This window comes from Geotrypetes seraphini, chromosome 12 (genome assembly GCF_902459505.1).
Source record: "Geotrypetes seraphini chromosome 12, aGeoSer1.1, whole genome shotgun sequence".
Classification (NCBI taxonomy): Eukaryota; Metazoa; Chordata; class Amphibia; order Gymnophiona; family Dermophiidae; genus Geotrypetes; species Geotrypetes seraphini.
Window position 1 is genome coordinate 104,163,654 of NC_047095.1, and position 18,308 is coordinate 104,181,961.

The 18,308-nt window shown below is 42.4% G+C and overlaps 1 protein-coding gene across 1 annotated transcript in view; it reads right to left on the minus strand.

Annotated features, from left to right (window-relative positions):
* The window catches only part of LOC117346210 (vomeronasal type-2 receptor 26-like), a 66,064-nt gene extending 47,968 nt beyond the window's left edge, over positions 1 to 18,096 (minus strand). Inside the window, exons 1-2 of the mRNA XM_033915612.1 lie at positions 18,017 to 18,096; positions 2,060 to 2,348 (exon numbers count right to left, since the gene is read on the minus strand). Of these exons, the coding sequence (XP_033771503.1) occupies positions 2,060 to 2,348; positions 18,017 to 18,096 (369 nt within the window). The remainder of the gene's footprint in view (positions 1 to 2,059; positions 2,349 to 18,016) is intronic.
* Between the last annotated feature and the right edge of the window lie 212 nt (positions 18,097 to 18,308).

Below are 18,308 nucleotides of genomic sequence, written 5' to 3' on the forward strand. Positions count from 1 at the left end.
AGACGCACTTCCTGGGCTTTACAGTCCCCAGTTATGTCTCTAGCAGGATATATATTTCAAATCTGATATATTCTAATGACAAAATAGAAATAAAATGATTTTTTTCTATCTTTTGTTTTTCTCTGGTTTCTGCTTTTATCTTCTTTTCACTCTTTTCCTTCCAGCATCTGTCCTGTCTCTTCAATCCAGCATCTGCCCATTCTATCCACTTTCTGCCCCTTCTAGAAACTGTCTGTCTCCCCTTGCCACCTCTCCTCTAGACACCCCCCCCCCCTTTGGTCTGGCATCCATCATCCTCCCTCTGTTCCCTCTCATGGTCTGGCATCTTTCTCCTTTCATCTCTCTTTCCCTCCCCCTGTGGTTTTTAGCATCTCTCTCTTCTCATTTCCTCCACTCAGATCTGATATCTCTGTCTCCTACCCCATTCTCTGGCATCTCTCTCTCCTCTTTCTCTTCCCTTTCCTTCTCTGGTCTTCCTTCTTTATTTTCTGCCTCTGTCTAAATTAAATTCTTTCTTACTATGCAGTCCTCAGTTTCCCTCTTTTCACTGTGTCTTCCCACAGCATGCCACCCCTTTCCTTTACCCCTCCACTATCTCACTAACTCTATCTTCTTCCCCATCCAGCATATGTCCTTTTTCTTTATCCCTCCTTCCATCCTGTATGTGTTCTCTTTCTCCACTTCCATTCAGCATTCTCTCTCCCTTTTCCCCACTTCCATCATCTACCCCTTCTCCCCACTTCCATCATCTGCCCTTTCTCTCCCCCACTTCCATCATCTGCCCTCTTCTCTCTCCCCCTTCTCTTCACTTCCATCATCTGCCCCTTCTCCTCACTCCCATCATTTGCCCTCTTCTTTCTCCCCTTTCTCCCCACTTCCATCATCTGCCCCCTTCTCTCAATCTCTCCATCCACCACAGGCCCATATTTCTCCCTTCCTCTCACCTTTCCAATTTTCACAACAAGATCCCCCCTCCCCCGATGACACTTAAGATCGGCAATGTGGTGCTCAGTCAAAAGCTTCCCTCTGACTGAACTGCCTGGGAGGAAATAGGAATTTGTGTCACAAGGAGTTTTGGGCTGAGCATCATCACGTTGCCGATCTGAAGTTCTGTTGATGCCGGGAGGAGGGGCCACTAATGCCGATGATCGCCGTTACAGCTCAGACGCTGCCGATGGCCCCAATCCAATCTTGCTGGCAGGAATTTTCTAGACATAGCCGGCTGTGCACCCCCTAAGGCTGCACCCAGGGTGGAACACCCCCCTTTGGTACACCATGGGATAGGCACATGAGATCTCTTAGAGAGAAGAAGAGATAATGGTTACTGTGATGAGCAGACTAGATGGGCCATTTGGACTTTACCTGCCATCATGTTTTTAATTCCTGAAGATGTATATAAGTGAAGATGGATGCAAAAGTGGAAATGACATTGGGAAAAAAGGAATATGTGGGGAAGAGAGGTACTTTGAAGGGGATCCAATGGAATAAGTTTTAAGATTGTTTAATATATATTTATAAAATCAGTCCTGAACATTTTGATACTATGTTATACTTTATCTGACCAATAATCAAGATCCAGTCTTCCCATGACGAAACCCTTCTTACCATGTGAACAAGTCTCTCTCATTCTCTTAAATAGCAAAAAGGGATGGCTTTGGGCCAGTCTGTCTACTCCTTTGCATCCTCTTCCTTCCATAACTCACAGAGACTCCAGTGAGCACTTGGTGGGATGACTCACTTGTGGATATTCTATATATTTATTTCTGGACCAACTCCTGTAAGGAGAGGGCAAGGCTCCTCCCTACTCATATTTCCCTCCATAAAGCTCAAACTCAATGCCAGTTGGGCTACTTCCTCAGCACAGACCTGTTTCTATTTAGATTTGATTGTCACATTTTGTGAGCAGAAGTCTCAAATGTTCTTCCTGCAACTGCAAAGGAAAAAACATTTTGGCAGCATAGTACAGATGAATTTATTTTGCGGAGGAGCGATGGTGTGTAGGGATGGTTTAGATAGGGTGAGGAGTATGGTATAAAGTAAAATTAAGAATCTCTCTGACCTGTGGATAGTGATATATCTGGAACATGTTGTAGAATAGATATGATTCCTCATCTGCAAAGCCTTCAATGATGGCAGCCACTATGTGAGATGAATTGCACTTGAAATTTACTACCGTATGCTGTCCTGCCAAAATTTCCAAGGCTGACTCAATTGTTTTCCTTGTATACCTTGAAGACTCTTCAACATGGAGCCCCAGTGTGATGTTGGGTAAGAGCACTGAGTTGTTGTTAATTTCCTCCACCGCAAAAACAAAGGCTAAGACATTATAAGTATTTTGTGGATAATATCTATAATGACATTAAGATCATAATTTAATAATATTGTAACTTGAAAGATTTGCAAAAATGCACATATTTATGTCTATTTTTTATAAAGTATCAGATTACCATAAAAATTAAGGGTAGATTCATTAAGGACACCGATCGTGTCCTGACCTGTTTTTGACCACTTTGTGACCCGTATTTTCCTCTGACCCGATTCACTAACCTCATGGCCAATCATCCTCTGATCCAGTCTGTTCATGCAAATAAGGGAAAAAGAAATGCAAATCAGGTAGTGAAGTAGGCGGCTGTCTAGGCCTACCTCGAAATGGAGACTTCACACACTATACACTGATTTCAATTAAAGTATATTTATTAACAAATCAGTAACAGCTTACAAGAATAAATCATTCAGCATATAGAGTAACAGAATGTGATCTTCAGGCCTGAGGATCCTTTGATGTCTGTTCTGCTTACTTCCTCTTAAAAGGCCTATTTTTATACATTTCTTGGTGGCCAGTACCACGTTGGTCTAAATCACATGATAAATCTTTATTGGTTATTTCTTACACGTCATTACAGGACTCTCATGGAGAAGAGAGGCTGAGAAAGATAGATTTGAGGACATATATTTCATGGGCGTTCAGTAGAGATTACTGGCATAAAGACCACCCTCAAAAATATGCCTGAACACCAAGTATGCACCAGCCGGTACCAGGAAGAAAATTTAGGAAGAACGAGATAAAAGAAGCCAGGCATCAGTTCCCCAACACTTATGATAATGAAGGTTCACAAAGATGCATGCTGACAGAAAATGGATATATATAGATAACAGTAATAGGTCAGATTTAGAGATTATTTACCAAAGAGATGCTGGTTCAAACATTATGAGTTTAATAATCAAATGGTAGCTTACAGGAACAAATCACACAGCATACAAAGCATACATCAGGCTGGCCAGACTGATGGAGAACTTCCAAAGAGTTCTGAAGCTCTATTCCCGGGAGCCCTCTTTTATAGGACTCTGACAGCTCTGGCCCACCTTGATGCATGTTACATTTCACATTTTCATTGGTTAATCATATTTATTATCTCATTTATTAATCTAATGATTGGTTAACATGAGTGATACTGTGTTACCACACCCCTTATGATCTAATTCTACCCTGATTTCCCGTAAATGTCCTGTTAATATACCAAGCCCCGCCTCCGAGCACCTGGCCTAATGTTTTTTAGCTCTGTGGTTAGTTTTTACTTCCTTACATCCCTTGTTCTTACGCTGCACAGCTCAGTTTCTTGATGAATTTCTTACATCAATTTCTGTGACTTCCTTTCCAGCTGTGTTTTGTGGTTTTCCTTTCCTTCAAGAAAGCAGAAGTGTCTTTCAGAGCTGACAGTTTGTTAGAGTTTGTTAGTCAGAGTCCATTTTTACTTTTTCAGCATTCATTTTAGGCTCCATCTGTAATGGCCTGTTTCTGCTTAAATGGGGGGAATTTCAGGGGTCTTCACCTGTTCTCTTCTACACAGGACTTCTATACCCTTCCTCATTCCCCTCTTCGAAGATTGCGAAATCTCCAAAATTTTCAAGATCAAATTGAAGGTCATGATGGTACTTGATTACGGAGCACAGGCATAATAATAATAATAATAATAATTTTATTTTTTATATACCGCCATACCCAGTGAGTTCTAGGCGGTTTACGTCAATTCAAAAGGATCTACGTTATCTAGCAGATTTACAAACAAATAAAATAAAACAGTTCAGTAACAAGTAAAACTGAAATTGACCGAGGATGGGGGAGGTTGTTGAAGACTTGGAAGAGAGGAGCAGAAAAAAAAGGGGGGGGGGGTGAATGCTGGGGGGGGGGGGAGAGGAAAAAGTGAGAGGGTGGGGCCGTTAGAGGTCTTGTTTGCTGAAAAGGTAAGTTTTGAGAGATTTTCTGAAGTCGAAGTAGGAGGGGGCTTCGAGGATCATTAGGGCCAGCCATGTGTTGAGCTTGGCTGCTTGGTAGGCGAAGGTTTTGTCTATGAATCTTTTATAGTGGCAGAGTTTTAGTGAGGGGAAGGCGAATAGTTGAGTTCTACGGGATTTCTTGTTTATGTGATAGAGGTTAAAGTGGGGGTTGATGTAGCTTGGAGTAGCACCATTAACCGATTTGTAGCAGAAGCATGCAAACTTGAAAAGGACTCTGGAATCGAATGGCAGCCAGTGTAGTTGGTGGTAGAAGGGGGTGACATGTTCCCATTTCTTTAGGCCGAAGATGAGACGCACGGCGGTGTTTTGGATTAATTTTAATCTCCTGGTGGTTTTCTTCGTGGCGTTTAGGTAAATGATGTTGCAGTAGTCAAGAGTGCTAAGGATGGAGGATTGAACCAGTAGACGGAAAGCGGAGTCGTCAAAGTATTTTTTTATTGTGCGTAGTTTCCATAGTACGGCGAAGCTTTTCTTGACCGTGTGTTCAGTGTGGTTTTCTAAGGATAAGTTTTTGTCCAGAGTGACTCCCAGAATTTTTAGGGTGGGTTCAATAGGGAAAGTAATTCCTTTCAATTGAATAGAGTTGTTTTTGATTTTGTCATTAGGGGTGGCTAGGAAGAATTTTGTTTTGTCGGGATTGAGTTTCAGTCTGAACGAGAGCATCCAAAGTTCGATCTGGTTAAGAATATTTGTGATGTGATTAAGTAGTTCTTTTGAGAAATTGGTTAGAGGGATGGCAATTGTGATATCATCTGCATATATAAAGAATTTGAGGTTGAGGTTGTGTAGGAGGTTACCTAGGGAGGCTAGGTAGATATTAAACAGAGTGGGTGACAGGGGGGTACTCGACAAGTTGGCTTGATATGGGATTAAGAGGACAAATAGACTAATCCATCCCCAATTAACAACCTATAAAGGCATGTGTCACAGTATAACTCAGCAATCCTATAAAAATATATGTGCAACTGTATTTATAGAAGAACAGAGGGGATAGATTATTAATTTACAGTTTGTTTAAACCAAGATGATGCTATACCAATAACCCTTAGTAACCCGATCTACAGAGGCACTATTGTAAGTGTAGGGGGGTCCCTGTTTCAACATTTGGGATAGTTCGGGCAACTAGGCATCTGCAGGGGTTCATAATTTAATCTGATACATTTTAATATATTCTCCTTTTATGGCTTCATCCTGTTATGAGCATACTACATCCAAAAGGGATAGATTATTTCCATGCTCTTCCAAAATAGCTGGGATCAGTGCAGACTCGGCTGGGTCCAGACGCCAGAGGTGAAAGTCCAGGTAACCACATCAAATCTTACGTCATCATCCTTCAGCTGGGCTCATTACTTCTTCTTCACTGCACTTCTCCTCAGCTTAGCAGCAAGAAAGGGGATGGAAAGAATCTAATTGGAAGGGAAAATAACTAGGGAGCTATTGTGGGAGTCAAAACAGGATGAAAATGCATAAAGTCACAATCAAGAAAATCACATGAATCTTGCAATAGGGCTGTTCGAAATAATTACCAACACATGAAAATATATATACTAATACTGCATGAGTCCATAACAGAGTTAAAGTGCAAATTAATAAGTCCATAATTAAAGCTGTAGAAGTTCAAGGTCATAAAGGTCATCCTGTCTTTGGTAGCAACAGTCAGGAAGTCTTTGCTGGTAAGTCTAGGTGCTTATCCGGTTCCTTCTCTGGTAGCAAGATCCTTCCGTTGGGGCTCATCCGTCATCAGGGTTTCATACGGATGAAAATTTTTCAGCGATGATATTTCAAATAGCATTAGTCCATAATTATGCAAATAAGTTATTAATAGACATTAAAAGGGTGTAAACACGGATTCTCATGTAGCATACAGCTTCCACTGATATGGCAATTGTCTTTGTAAAGTGATCCACAATTAATAAGGCAGAAATATCTGTACTGTATATATCATCTAACTTGTTTCCAACAATACCTGAGCAATATTACTAACAGGATAAGTACAGCGTTAAAAGATGACATACAAAAGAAAACAAAAACTTATCTGCTTTAATTCAAATAGACTAAGGTCTAATATATGTATTGGCTGAATTATATTTGTCAGCCTAAGGGAATTATAGTTACAATGGCATATGATGTTCAAAGGACAGGAGTAATATGCTAAACATAAATATGAATTAGCAAAGAGTCAAACCCAAGCAAAAGGATGGCTAAGCCATAGCCTTAGACATATTAACACATAGGTTATATTGAAACATACTAAAATAAAGATGATAAACCCTAAAAATTAAAATAAAATAGGATTTATGGGAGAAATGTCCTTCCCATGGGATTCTATCAAATCATGGGTTCAATTTTGTTTGACTCATAATATATTTTTGCTAAGAAATCAAATAAAATCCTACATATTGATTAAAACTAGACAAATGATTTTTCTAATGAACAGTGCACAGCCTACAATGGGTTAACAGTACAGTGTATGAAAAAAGCAGAAGTTACTTTCGCTTCGGTGTGTGGTGAAAAAAGACTTTCACTAATATTCTAAATTCAATCAGCAAAAAGACCTAAACTACAATATTTTGAATTCCAATCAATAGGACTGGACATTTCCTTCAGCAACTTATTAGAAAAGTTTTTAAGCAACAGTTAGAACCATTTTTTAAATAAAGCCAAACGCTGATTGCATTGTGTTAAACCAGAAAGTATTCCTGCGTGTATCAGAGAATATATAAGAAAAAGAGGAAGTAACATTTCTTTTACAAGTTCCAAGAAAAGGCAGAGAAAGAAAGACCGCTAGAAGTGCACTGTAGTTTTTCCTAACTCTAGAAAACAAATGATCATTAGTAATGGGAAAAAGTGAGTCTCATTCAATCTCATCCCTCTTACCCCCCCCCCAGTTTTTGTTTTTTTTTTCTCTGGTTCGTGACCACAAAAGAACAGGAAACAAAAACCACGAGAGCAATGCTTTCGCTTTCCCATAAAGCGCCATATATTACACAGGCCAGTACACAAGCGACAGCTAAAACATAAATCAAACAGCATAAACGGACAAACAAAGGAAGACATCAGGCAGCATGACAAGCTGAAAATAGAACAGTAAAATACAGACTCAGAGCTATGCCAAGGCTAGAAGACCCCTCTTGTCAGTAGCGAAGAAATAAACCCATAAAAACTGAACTAATAAGCCAAAACCCATACAAAATAGTGGCCACACATGAGAATACCACGTACATTAATAAAATCCAGGAAGACAACATAGCATGCATAAATAAAGAAAGTCAGGCAAGGTCAGTCAGGCAAGGTCAGTCAAAGCAACGTCATAATCATGCAGTATTGGGACATCAATAGGGGCTACGTAGCACAAGGCACAATGCAGAGAAAAAATGTATACTTTCCATTCAACAATGGCAGGAAATATGAGGGTAGAATAAGGAATAGTAAAATAGGATTGTCTAATTAACGGCATAACAGAAAACCTTGGGCATGCAAAACCGAAGGCTGAAATGCAAAAATAGAAGAAGTAGGAAATGGGAGGCATATGAAATCAGGAGGGCTAGGGCTAGGGGCAGAGGACAAATAATCAAGGCTAGCACTGGCAGACAGAGAAGTGTAAGACAGGGGATTCCTAATGTCAGCAAGAGTAGCGGGAGAAATCAGACATAGCGGGCATTCTTGTTCAAGATGTGGGTTTCCGAGACAGGAACACTGCTTAACCACAGTTTCCTGTAAAGTGGGGGAAGGTGGGGGATGGGGTGCATTGTTGGTGAATAGTTTCACAGATATCATCTAATGCCGGAGAGATAGTGGCCCACGTGACAGGAGAGTAACGACCAGTATGTGTTGTAAGAGTGCGATCTGCCTGCCATTGCACCTGGTGTGCAATTGGAGGTAGAGAGATAGGGTTAGGGTTAGGAGTATGCGCTGGGGAGAGCAAAGGGGCAGTTGACAGTGGCAGAGAGTGGTACAAACGGGAGGACTGAGATGCTAGCAGCAAAAGTGGAGAAGCATGAGAATAAGGGGGTGGGTCCAGTACAATGGTATCAATGCAATCATGTAGCATAGGAACTGAGGCTGGGTGGGAGACTGCAGGAGCAGGCAACATGGGAGAAATAAACAATATATCCAACTACAAATTGTACGATTAACAAACTAATGAGTCTAAAAATAAAACTAATAAGGCATTCACTAACAACATAAAAAAGAAAGAATACTTACAAAATGATGCAATGTTATCACAGAAGAGCAGGTACCTTTGTAGCAATAGCTCAGGTGTGGCCTGAGACCACAGAAACAGCATAACCACCAGTCAAAGCTGGTTCAACAGTCACACCATAACAGCGATAGACCTAATAGTTTGTTTTATTTTTATTTGTTTGATATAGCAGAGGAAACGTCAGGCGTGGCCCAAGACCACAAGAAATAAAGGAAAGAATTTAACCAGCAATCGAATCAGTGTCTATACCAAGAAAAGAGTGTGGAAAGGAAGTGAAAATAAGATTTACAGAAAAATAAAGTTGTAACGGCCGTAAATTTTTTTTTCCTCTTATTTATATTTGTTCACTATATTCTTATAACTTCCACTAGTTTTTATTTCTATCCAGGCTATGTTACCCGCCAGGTCTAATATTTATCCTATCCTGCCTACGCTACCCGCCAGTCCTTATTTTTATTCAAATTCCAACTTTAAGGACCAGTAGTACAACTAAAGATGGGAACCTGGTCCTAGGCAAGCTAACTTGTGCCTCCAGGGTCCGGGACCATCCAAATTTGATACCAATGGGTCCTATAAAGGGAAAAAAACAGGATTAGTACTGAAGAAGAAAGCAGTGTTTAATAAGGCAGATCATATTCCATTGCTGATTTAAAGATGAAAAAAAGAAGAACATAAGAACATAAGAACATAAGAAGTTGCCTCCGCTGAGGCAGACCAGAGGTCCATCTCGCCCAGCGGTCCGCTCCCGCGGCGGCCCATCAGGCCCATTGCCTAAGCAATGGTCCCAGACTATCCCTATAACCTACCGCTACTCTTATCTGTACCCCTCAATTCCTTTATCCTCTAGGAACCTATCCAAACCTTCTTTGAAGCCTTGTAACGTGCTCCGGCCTATCACAGCCTCCGGAAGCGCGTTCCATGTGTCCACCACCCTCTGGGTGAAAAAGAACTTTCTGGCATTTGTTTTAAACCTGTCTCCTTTTAGTTTTTCCGAGTGCCCCCTTGTACTTGTGGTTCCCTGTAATCTGAAAAATCTGTCCCTGTCTACTTTTTCTATACCCTTCAGGATCTTGAAAGTTTCTATCATGTCTCCTCTAAGTCTCCGCTTCTCCAGGGAGAACAGCCCCAGCTTTTTCAGTCTGTCAGTATATGAGAGGTTTTCCATACCTCTTATCAGTTTAGTTGCTCTTCTCTGGACTCTCTCAAGTACCGCCATGTCCTTTTTGAGGTACGGCGACCAATATTGGACACAGTACTCCAGATGCGGTCGCACCATTGCACGATACAGTGGCAGGATGACCTCCTTTGTCCTGGTCGTGATACCCTTCTTAATGATACCCAACATTTTGTTTGCTTTTCTTGAGGCTGTGGCGCACTGTGCCGACGCCTTCAAAGACGTGTCCACCATCACTCCCAGGTCTCTTTCAAGGTTACTTACCCCTAGCAATGATCCTCCCATTTTGTAGCTGAACATCGGGTTCTTTTTCCCTACATGCATGACCTTGCATTTCCCTACATTAAAGTTCATTTGCCATTTTTTGGCCCATTCTTCTAGCGTCATTAGGTCCCTTTGCAGATCTTCGCAGTCTTCCATGGTATCAACCCTGCGGTAGAGTTTGGTGTCATCCGCAAATTTAATAACTTCGCAATTTGTTCCTGCCTCCAGGTCATTAATAAATATATTGAACAGGAGCGGTCCCAGCACCGACCCCTGCGGAACTCCGCTCGTGACTCCATGCCAGTCCGAGTAATGGCCCTTCACTCCAACCCTCTGTTTCCTGTCCGCCAGCCAGTTTTTGATCCATCGGTGGACTTCCCCTTGCACCCCGTGTCTCCACAGCTTTTTAAGCAGTCTTTCGTGCGGTACCTTGTCAAAGGCTTTTTGAAAGTCAAGGTAAATGATGTCAATGGATACCCCTTTATCCACCTGTCTGTTTACCCCCTCAAAGAAGTACAATAAGTTTGTGAGGCATGACCTACCCTTGCAGAAGCCGTGCTGGCTCGACTTTAGCTGTCCATTGTTTTCTATGTGTTCACAGATACTGTCCTTAATCAGTGCTTCCATCATTTTTCCCGGGACCGAGGTCAAGCTCACCGGCCTGTAGTTCCCCGGGTCCCCCCTTGAACCCTTCTTGAAGATGGGTGTGACATTCGCAATTTTCCAATCCTCCGGGATCTCTCCAGTTTTTAAGGATAGGTTACATATTTGGCGAAGTGGCTCTGCTATTTCGTTCCTTAGTTCCTTGAGTACCCTTGGGTGAATGCCGTCCGGACCTGGCGATTTGTCGCTCTTTAGTCTGTCTATCTGCCTGAGGACATCCTCTTGGCTTACCTCTAGTTGGACCAGCTTTTCATCCCGATCCCCATTTACGATGTCCTCCGGTTCCGGAATATTGGATGTGTCCTCCCTCGTGAAGACTGACGTGAAGAACTTATTTAACCTGTCTGCTATCTCTTTTTCCTCTTTTACCACTCCTTTTTTGTCTCCATCATCCAATGGCCCCACTTCTTCCCTTGCCGGTTGCTTCCCCTTCACATATCTGAAGAACGATTTGAAGTTTGTTGTTTCCCCCGCCAGTCTCTCCTCATATTCCCTTTTAGCTTTTTTAACCACACGGTGACACTCCCTTTGGTGTTCTTTGTGTTCCTTTTGGTTGTCCATTGTTTGGTCCTTTTTCCATTTTTTGAACGATGCTTTCTTGTCACTTATCGCCTTTTTTACTGCAGTTGTTATCCACGCTGGTTTTTTTTTTCGGTTTTTTTTGCACCCCTTCCTGAATCTGGGGATGTACAGGTTCTGTGCCTCTTGCATGGTGCCCTTGAGTAGGGACCAGGCTTTTTCTACAGACTCCATCTTCCTTTCGCTACCGTTGAGTTTCTTTCCCACCAATTTCCTCATGCCATCATAATTCCCTTTTTTGAAGTTGAGTGCTGTCGCTGTGGATCTTTTCACCTTTGATGGTCCAATTTCCAGCTTGCACTGGATCATGTTGTGATCGCTGTTTCCTAGGGGTTCTAGCACCGCCACCTCCTTTGCAGGTCCCCCTAGCCCATTGAGGATTAGGTCGAGAGTTGCATCCCCCGTGTTGGTTCCGTGACCAGCTGTTCCATGAAACAGTCCCTCGTGGTTTCCAGGAATTTGGTCTCCCTTGTGCAGTTTGAGTGTCCAATACTCCAGTCTATCCCAGGGTAGTTGAAGTCTCCCATCACCATCACGCTTCCGCTTTTGCATATCTGCCTCAGCTCAGCCTCCAGGTCCTGGTCGAGTGCTTCCGGTTGTCCAGGTGGGCGATAGTACAGTCCCAATTTTATGTCTGCTCCAGCTCCTCCAGGTAGCTTAATCCATAGTGATTCCAAGTCGTCCGCCCTTACTGTTGTTTCTATCCTGGTTGAAGGTATGGAGTCCTTTATATAAAGCGCTATTCCTCCACCCTTCTTGTGTGTCCTGTCCCTCCTGTAGAGTTTGTACCCTGGTATGGCCACATCCCATTTGTTGTCGTCAGTCCACCACGTTTCTGTGACTCCTATTATGTCCAGGTCCTTTGTACTGGCTATGACTTCTAGTTCTCCCATTTTGGCTCTTAGGCTCCTAGCATTAGTGTATAGGCAATTTAAGTCCTGGTTTTTTGCCTTTTCCGCTGGTTTTCCTCGTGGTTTGGCGCCCCTGCCAACCTCCTCATGGGTTGCCAGCCCCGGAGCTTTGTTGTGTTCATCCCCATCCTGCGGTGCGTCTATGCTGTCCTCAGCCTGCTCCCCCATGTTTGGATGACCCTCTGGCTCCTGTTGCTCTCTCTTAATTCTGCTTGCTAGTTTCGTTTGTGCATTGGCTCCCTGCATTGCGTCCTTGTGTCCTTTTCCCAAAAGTTCCCTCTCAGTCCCGAGCCCTCTTTTACAAATTTCTGGTTCAGTATCCTTGTTTGATACTTTGGTCCGATGTGTCGAGGTCAGGTCGACTGTCGGCTTTCCCCTTCTCTTCAGTTTAAAGCCAAGTCAATGCTGCTCTGGACGTTGCGTGCCAGCAACCTCGTCCCAGCCGTGCTCAGGTGCAGTCCGTCCCTCCTGTAGAGCTTGTTCTTCCCCCAAAAAGTTGTCCAGTTCCGTACAAAGTGGAAACCCTCCTCTTCGCACCATCTCCTCAGCCAACCGTTTACTGCTTGCAGCTCGGCATAAGGGGGAAGCAAGATGAGTAGGGCAACAATGCAAATCTGCAAGAAAATAAGGAAGTTTAGGTAGAGACAATGCATAAGTACAAGCATGAAACCCAGAAACACACTTTTGGCCAAAAGTAATGGAGAGGCAATCTGACAAGCAGAGTTTAGGCCTGCAATCCAGTGAGGTCGCTTAAGGCACGTGTCTTCCCCTCTACACAGTAGAGGGTCACCACTGAAGTAGGCGGCTGTCTAGGCCTACCTCGAAATGGAGACCTCACACACTATACACTGATTTCAATTAAAGTATATTTATTAACAAATCAGTAACAGCTTACAAGAATAAATCATTCAGCATATAGAGTAACAGAATGTGATCTTCAGGCCTGAGGATCCTTTGATGTCTGTTCTGCTTACTTCCTCTTAAAAGGCCTATTTTTATACATTTCTTGGTGGCCAGCACCACGTTGGTCTAAATCACATGATAAATCTTTATTGGTTATTTCTTACACGTCATTACAGGACTCTCATGGAGAAGAGAGGCTGAGAAAGATAGATTTGAGGACATATATTTCATGGGCGTTCAGTAGAGTTTACTGGCATAAAGACCGCCCTCAAAAATATGCCTGAACATCAAGTATGCACCAGCCGGTACCAGGAAGAAAATTTAGGAAGAACGAGATAAAAGAAGCCAGGCATCAGTTCCCCAACACTTATGATAATGAAGGTTCACAAAGATGCATGCTGACAGAAAATGGATATATATAGATAACAGTAATAGGTCAGATTTAGAGATTATTTACCAAAGAGATGCTGGTTCAAACATTATGAGTTTAATAATCAAATGGTAGCTTACAGGAACAAATCACACAGCATACAGAGCATACATCAGGCTGGCCAGACTGATGGAAAACTTCCAAAGAGTTCTGAAGCTCTATTCCTGGGAGCCCTCTTTTATAGGACTCTGACAGCTCTGGCCCACCTTGATGCATGTTACATTTCACATTTTCATTGGTTAATCATATTTATTATCTCATTTATTAATCTAATGATTGGTTAACCTGAGTGATACTGTGTTACCACACCCCTTATGATCTAATTCTACCCTGATTTCCCGTAAATGTCCTGTTAATATACCAAGCCCTGCCTCCGAGCACCTGGCCTAATGTTTTTTAGCTCTGTGGTTAGTTTTTACTTCTTACATCCCTTGTTCTTATGCTGCACAGCCCAGTTTCTTGATGAATTTCTGTGACTTCCTTTCCAGCTGTGTTTTGTGGTTTTCCTTTCCTTCAAGAAAGCAGAAGTGTCTTTCAGAGCTGACAGTTTGTTAGAGTTTGTTAGTCAGAGTCCATTTTTACTTTTTCAGCATTCATTTTAGGCTCCATCCGTATTGGCCTGTTTCTGCTTAAATGGGGGGAATTTCAGGGGTCTTTACCTGGTCTCTTCTACACAGAACTTCTATACCCTTCCTCAGTAGGATGCAATTCACTAAACAAATGTAGGCACACCGACTGGGGTGGTCAATCCAAAAAAAAAACAAGCAACTGCTGAGGACCGTAGCTTGTGTAAAAACCCTGCTCTCTGTCCTGGTCTCCTGTTTTCTGCTCCGATCTCCTTCTGCTCTCTGATCCGATTTCCAGGGCAGGATTAATTCTTTGAGGGCCCCTAGGCACCCAAGTACACTGGGCCCCCTAGCCATGCCCCGCCCATGCCCCACCCCCACCCTGTCCCCTGTCCCGCCCCATTTATTTACCTGTTTTCTTATTTACTTCTTTATTTCCACTTGTATTTATTTTTTTTCTTTTATTATAAAATTCAAAACAAACAACAAAAATTACCATACCAGTGCCAGTGTACAGTTTTAGTTCTATGCAAGCCCCAACCATCTCTGAACAAATCTCCCCTTCCTTCCCTACCTACCTACTTGCCCAGGATTTTAACTCGGAACCCTTTCCTAATGTATATAAAAATCTTCAAATGCATTGTACAGCAGTAATACTATCCAATAAGTTTATATTAATAACAGTTTGCAACTCCTCTCAACTGCCTCACTCTGTCATCCAACTTTAACCCATATGTATAAACAATCAAATCTGTAACTCCTCTGGTACGTTCCACTCCATGTATGTTAATTTGTAACAAAACAACAAGGCAAGTGGTCCACCAAAGAATCCAACGTGGAACAAAAGATCGGCAGACAATAAGGAGATTCAAATCAGGTTTATTTTTCAAGGTACTCCCAGGAACCATGCCTGTTGCATTTCGCCAAACAAGGCTAGTCAACACTGTCAGAAAACAATGTCTTTCATATACACAGGACACAGAACTGCCCTCATCCAGTATGGAATAAGTAATCACAAACTAATCCCTCCTTTTTTATCAAAAGCACAGAAGAGGTTTATAGTGCTGGTTGGTGGGCTGAATGTTCTGTGCTGTTCTGACGATCATAAGAATTCTATGACCATCAGAGCAGTGCAGAGCATTCAGCATTCTGGCTTGTGCTACAAACCAAAGGGAAGGTACAGTTTAGGGGTGAAGAAACAGTGGTGCATATCCCCCAATACTGAACAAAATATTTCTATATATATTTATCCCTGGTGCTTAGCATTGTAGACTACTGCAACAGCCTCTACTTATCATGCCCAAACAACATGATAAACCAACTTCAGGCCGTTCAGAACACAGCCCTCAGACTCTCTTAGCAAATTTGACCACATCACTAATGCATACTTAGACTCTCAATGGCTTCCGATAAAAGCAAGATCACAATTCAAATTCTACTGTCTACTATTCAAAGTAACCCATGGAGATGCACCAAGTTACCTTAACAACCGTCTATACCGCATCCTCACACACAGAACAAGGATAACTCAAAGCCTATTCATACACCCACCTCTCAATGGTACTCGATCCAAGAAACTTTACGACAACCTTCTAGCGACACAGGCTGCGAAAATTGACCCAACCGTCTCCAAACTGCTGACCAAAACAACAGACATCAAACTTTTCCGTAAAGAAATCAAAACTCTTCTATTCAAAAAACACCTTCCATCATTCTAACCTACACGCACACGCATACCCCTTCATAAACACCACCCGTATAGTATCCCCTAGCCAAATCCTTCAAACCTTCCCCAAAATCATACTCAGAAACCTAAAAATACAACCTCCATCCGGGATCAGAATATTGCTTCCCTTAACACTATGTAAGCAACCTCCATCTGTAACCAGAATATTCCGTCCCTCAACGTTATGTAATAATCTTCCTAATTTGTATGTATTGCTATTGCTATGTAAACTTGTTATGTATATGTTACATATCTGATATGTAAACTCCCTGGAAATGTCCAGTTTACACCCAATCTTGTAATCCGCTTAGAACCGCAAGGCACAGGCGGAATAGAAATCTCTAATGTAATGTAATGTAATGTAATTTATTGAATTTTTAATATAATCAAGCATAACTTGTACAGAAAGGAAATTCAGCAAGAAAATAAGTAAATAGACATTATAAAACATCAAAACATCAAATATAAGCTTAAATCTCTACTCAAGTCCTCAAATGGGATCCACCTTCAGGTTTTTAATCTCAGTCTCACGATCATTAAATTTGATTTCAAGTTGTTGTAACTGTGGACTTATGAATTTTGCCAAGTTAGCCACTAGGTCCCACAAGGAGTCTAATGTTACCTCCCGGGGCTTCTCTATTTGAAGAAAGTGTAAATTAGGTTTACTTAGCTCACCCACTGGCAACCTATTCCTTCCAACGTCCTGTTGGGCTCTTGCTTCCCCCTCCGCTTCCTCCTCAGTCTCCACATTTGGGCTTCCCTGCAGCAGCAAGGACCCCGGCAGCACAGTTCTCCCTTCGATCTCCTTAGCCTCAGGGAGGAGGTGAACTCCAACCTCCGGAAGTACCTCCGCTCGCGGGGAACTGGTGGACTGAGGACGTGGGGGATGTGCTCTCACATCGGGGCTTAGCGATATCTCCAGCCCTATGGAGAACGGCACAGATTCGCCACCACTGCGTGACTCCTGCAGGGAACTCCCCGATGGTATTGGCATTTCCTGTATTCTCCTTATCAGCTCCTCAATGTTGCCGAAGACGGCAGTCCTGGAGTGCTGTGAGGCTCCACCAGTACTTCATCCTCTCCTCTTCAGCATTTCTAAGCAGGTAAAGTTCTTGCAAACAAGTAAATGAAGTGAGTTTAGGGAGAATGTACCCAGACCTCCTAGCGTTCGGCCATCTTGGATCTCAAATACCCATACTGAACAAAATATAAAGATACCATATGTAAATTTGAAAAAAATTAACAAATAAAAATAAAACAAAAAATGGAAAATAAGATAATACCATTTTATTGGACTAATACATTTTTAAATTAGCTATCAGAGGTCAAAACCTCTTTTCATAGGTCAGTAAAGTATACTGCTGTTACAGTATCCTGTCCTGACCTGAGGAAGAATTTGGCCTCTGAAAGTTAATCAAATATGTATAAAAATTAGTCCAATAAAAGGATCACTATTTCTATTTCTAAACATTTATCAACACAGCTACAATATTACTTTATCCTAAAGCAGAAAAATAAAAAATATAATTTTTTTTCTACCTTTGTCATGTGGTTTCTGCTTTCCTCATCTTCTTGTCATTCTTTTCCTTCCATCCACTGTCTGCCCCTTCCAGAAAATGTCTGCCTCCCTCTGCCATCTTTCCTCCTGCCCCCTCCCCCTTGGTCTGGCATCCATCATCTTCCCTCTGTTTCCCTCATGGTCTGGTATCTTTCTCCTTCCATCTCTCCTTCCCTTCCCCCTGTGGTTTTGAACATCTCTCTCTTCTCATTTCCTCTATCTCTGTCTCCTTCCCCATTTTTTGGCATCTCTCTCCTCTCTCTTCCATTTCCTTTTCTTCTCTGGTCTTCCTTCTCTATTTTCTGCCTCTGTCTAAATTAAATTATTTCTTACTATTCAGCCCTCAATTTCCCTCTGTGTCTACTCACAGCTTGCCATCCCTTTCTTTCACCCCTCCACTATCTTCTTCCCCCATCCAGCATGTGGGAAAACAGCATAAGTGGTGAGGAGGTGAGGGCTGGGCACAAGTTCTCCCCACTTTCATCATCTGCCCTGCCCCTTTCTTCCCACATCCATCATCTGCCCTGTTCTGCCCCCTTCTCTCTCTCCCTCCATCCTAGGCCCATCTCATCACTCACCTTTCACTCTAATTTTTTTTTCAAACAGCAATGCTGCTCCAGTATTGATCGGCAATGTGGCCCCCCCATTGACGCACCCCATCGGAAACAGGAAGCTGCATCAAAGGGAAGCTTTGGGCAAGCAGCACCGCTTGGAAGATTACAGTTGCTGTTGCCTGTCTTACCCACGTTCCTTGCTTATCTTACTTTCTGTTGATGGAGGAGGGGGGTCCATTGCTGATCGATCCGTCGATGGGGGCCGCATTGTCTGTAGTTCCCCGGGTTGCCTTTTGATACTTTTTTAAAGATGGGTGTAATATTTGCTCTCTTCTAATCCTCTGGGATCACCCCTGTTTTCAGGGATAGATTACAAACCTGCTGTAGTAATTCCGCTATTTCCAATGAGGTAACTTTTCTGCTTGATCTCCTTTAAATATTTTTTCAGGTTCCGGCATGCTGGATGTGCCCTCTCTTGTA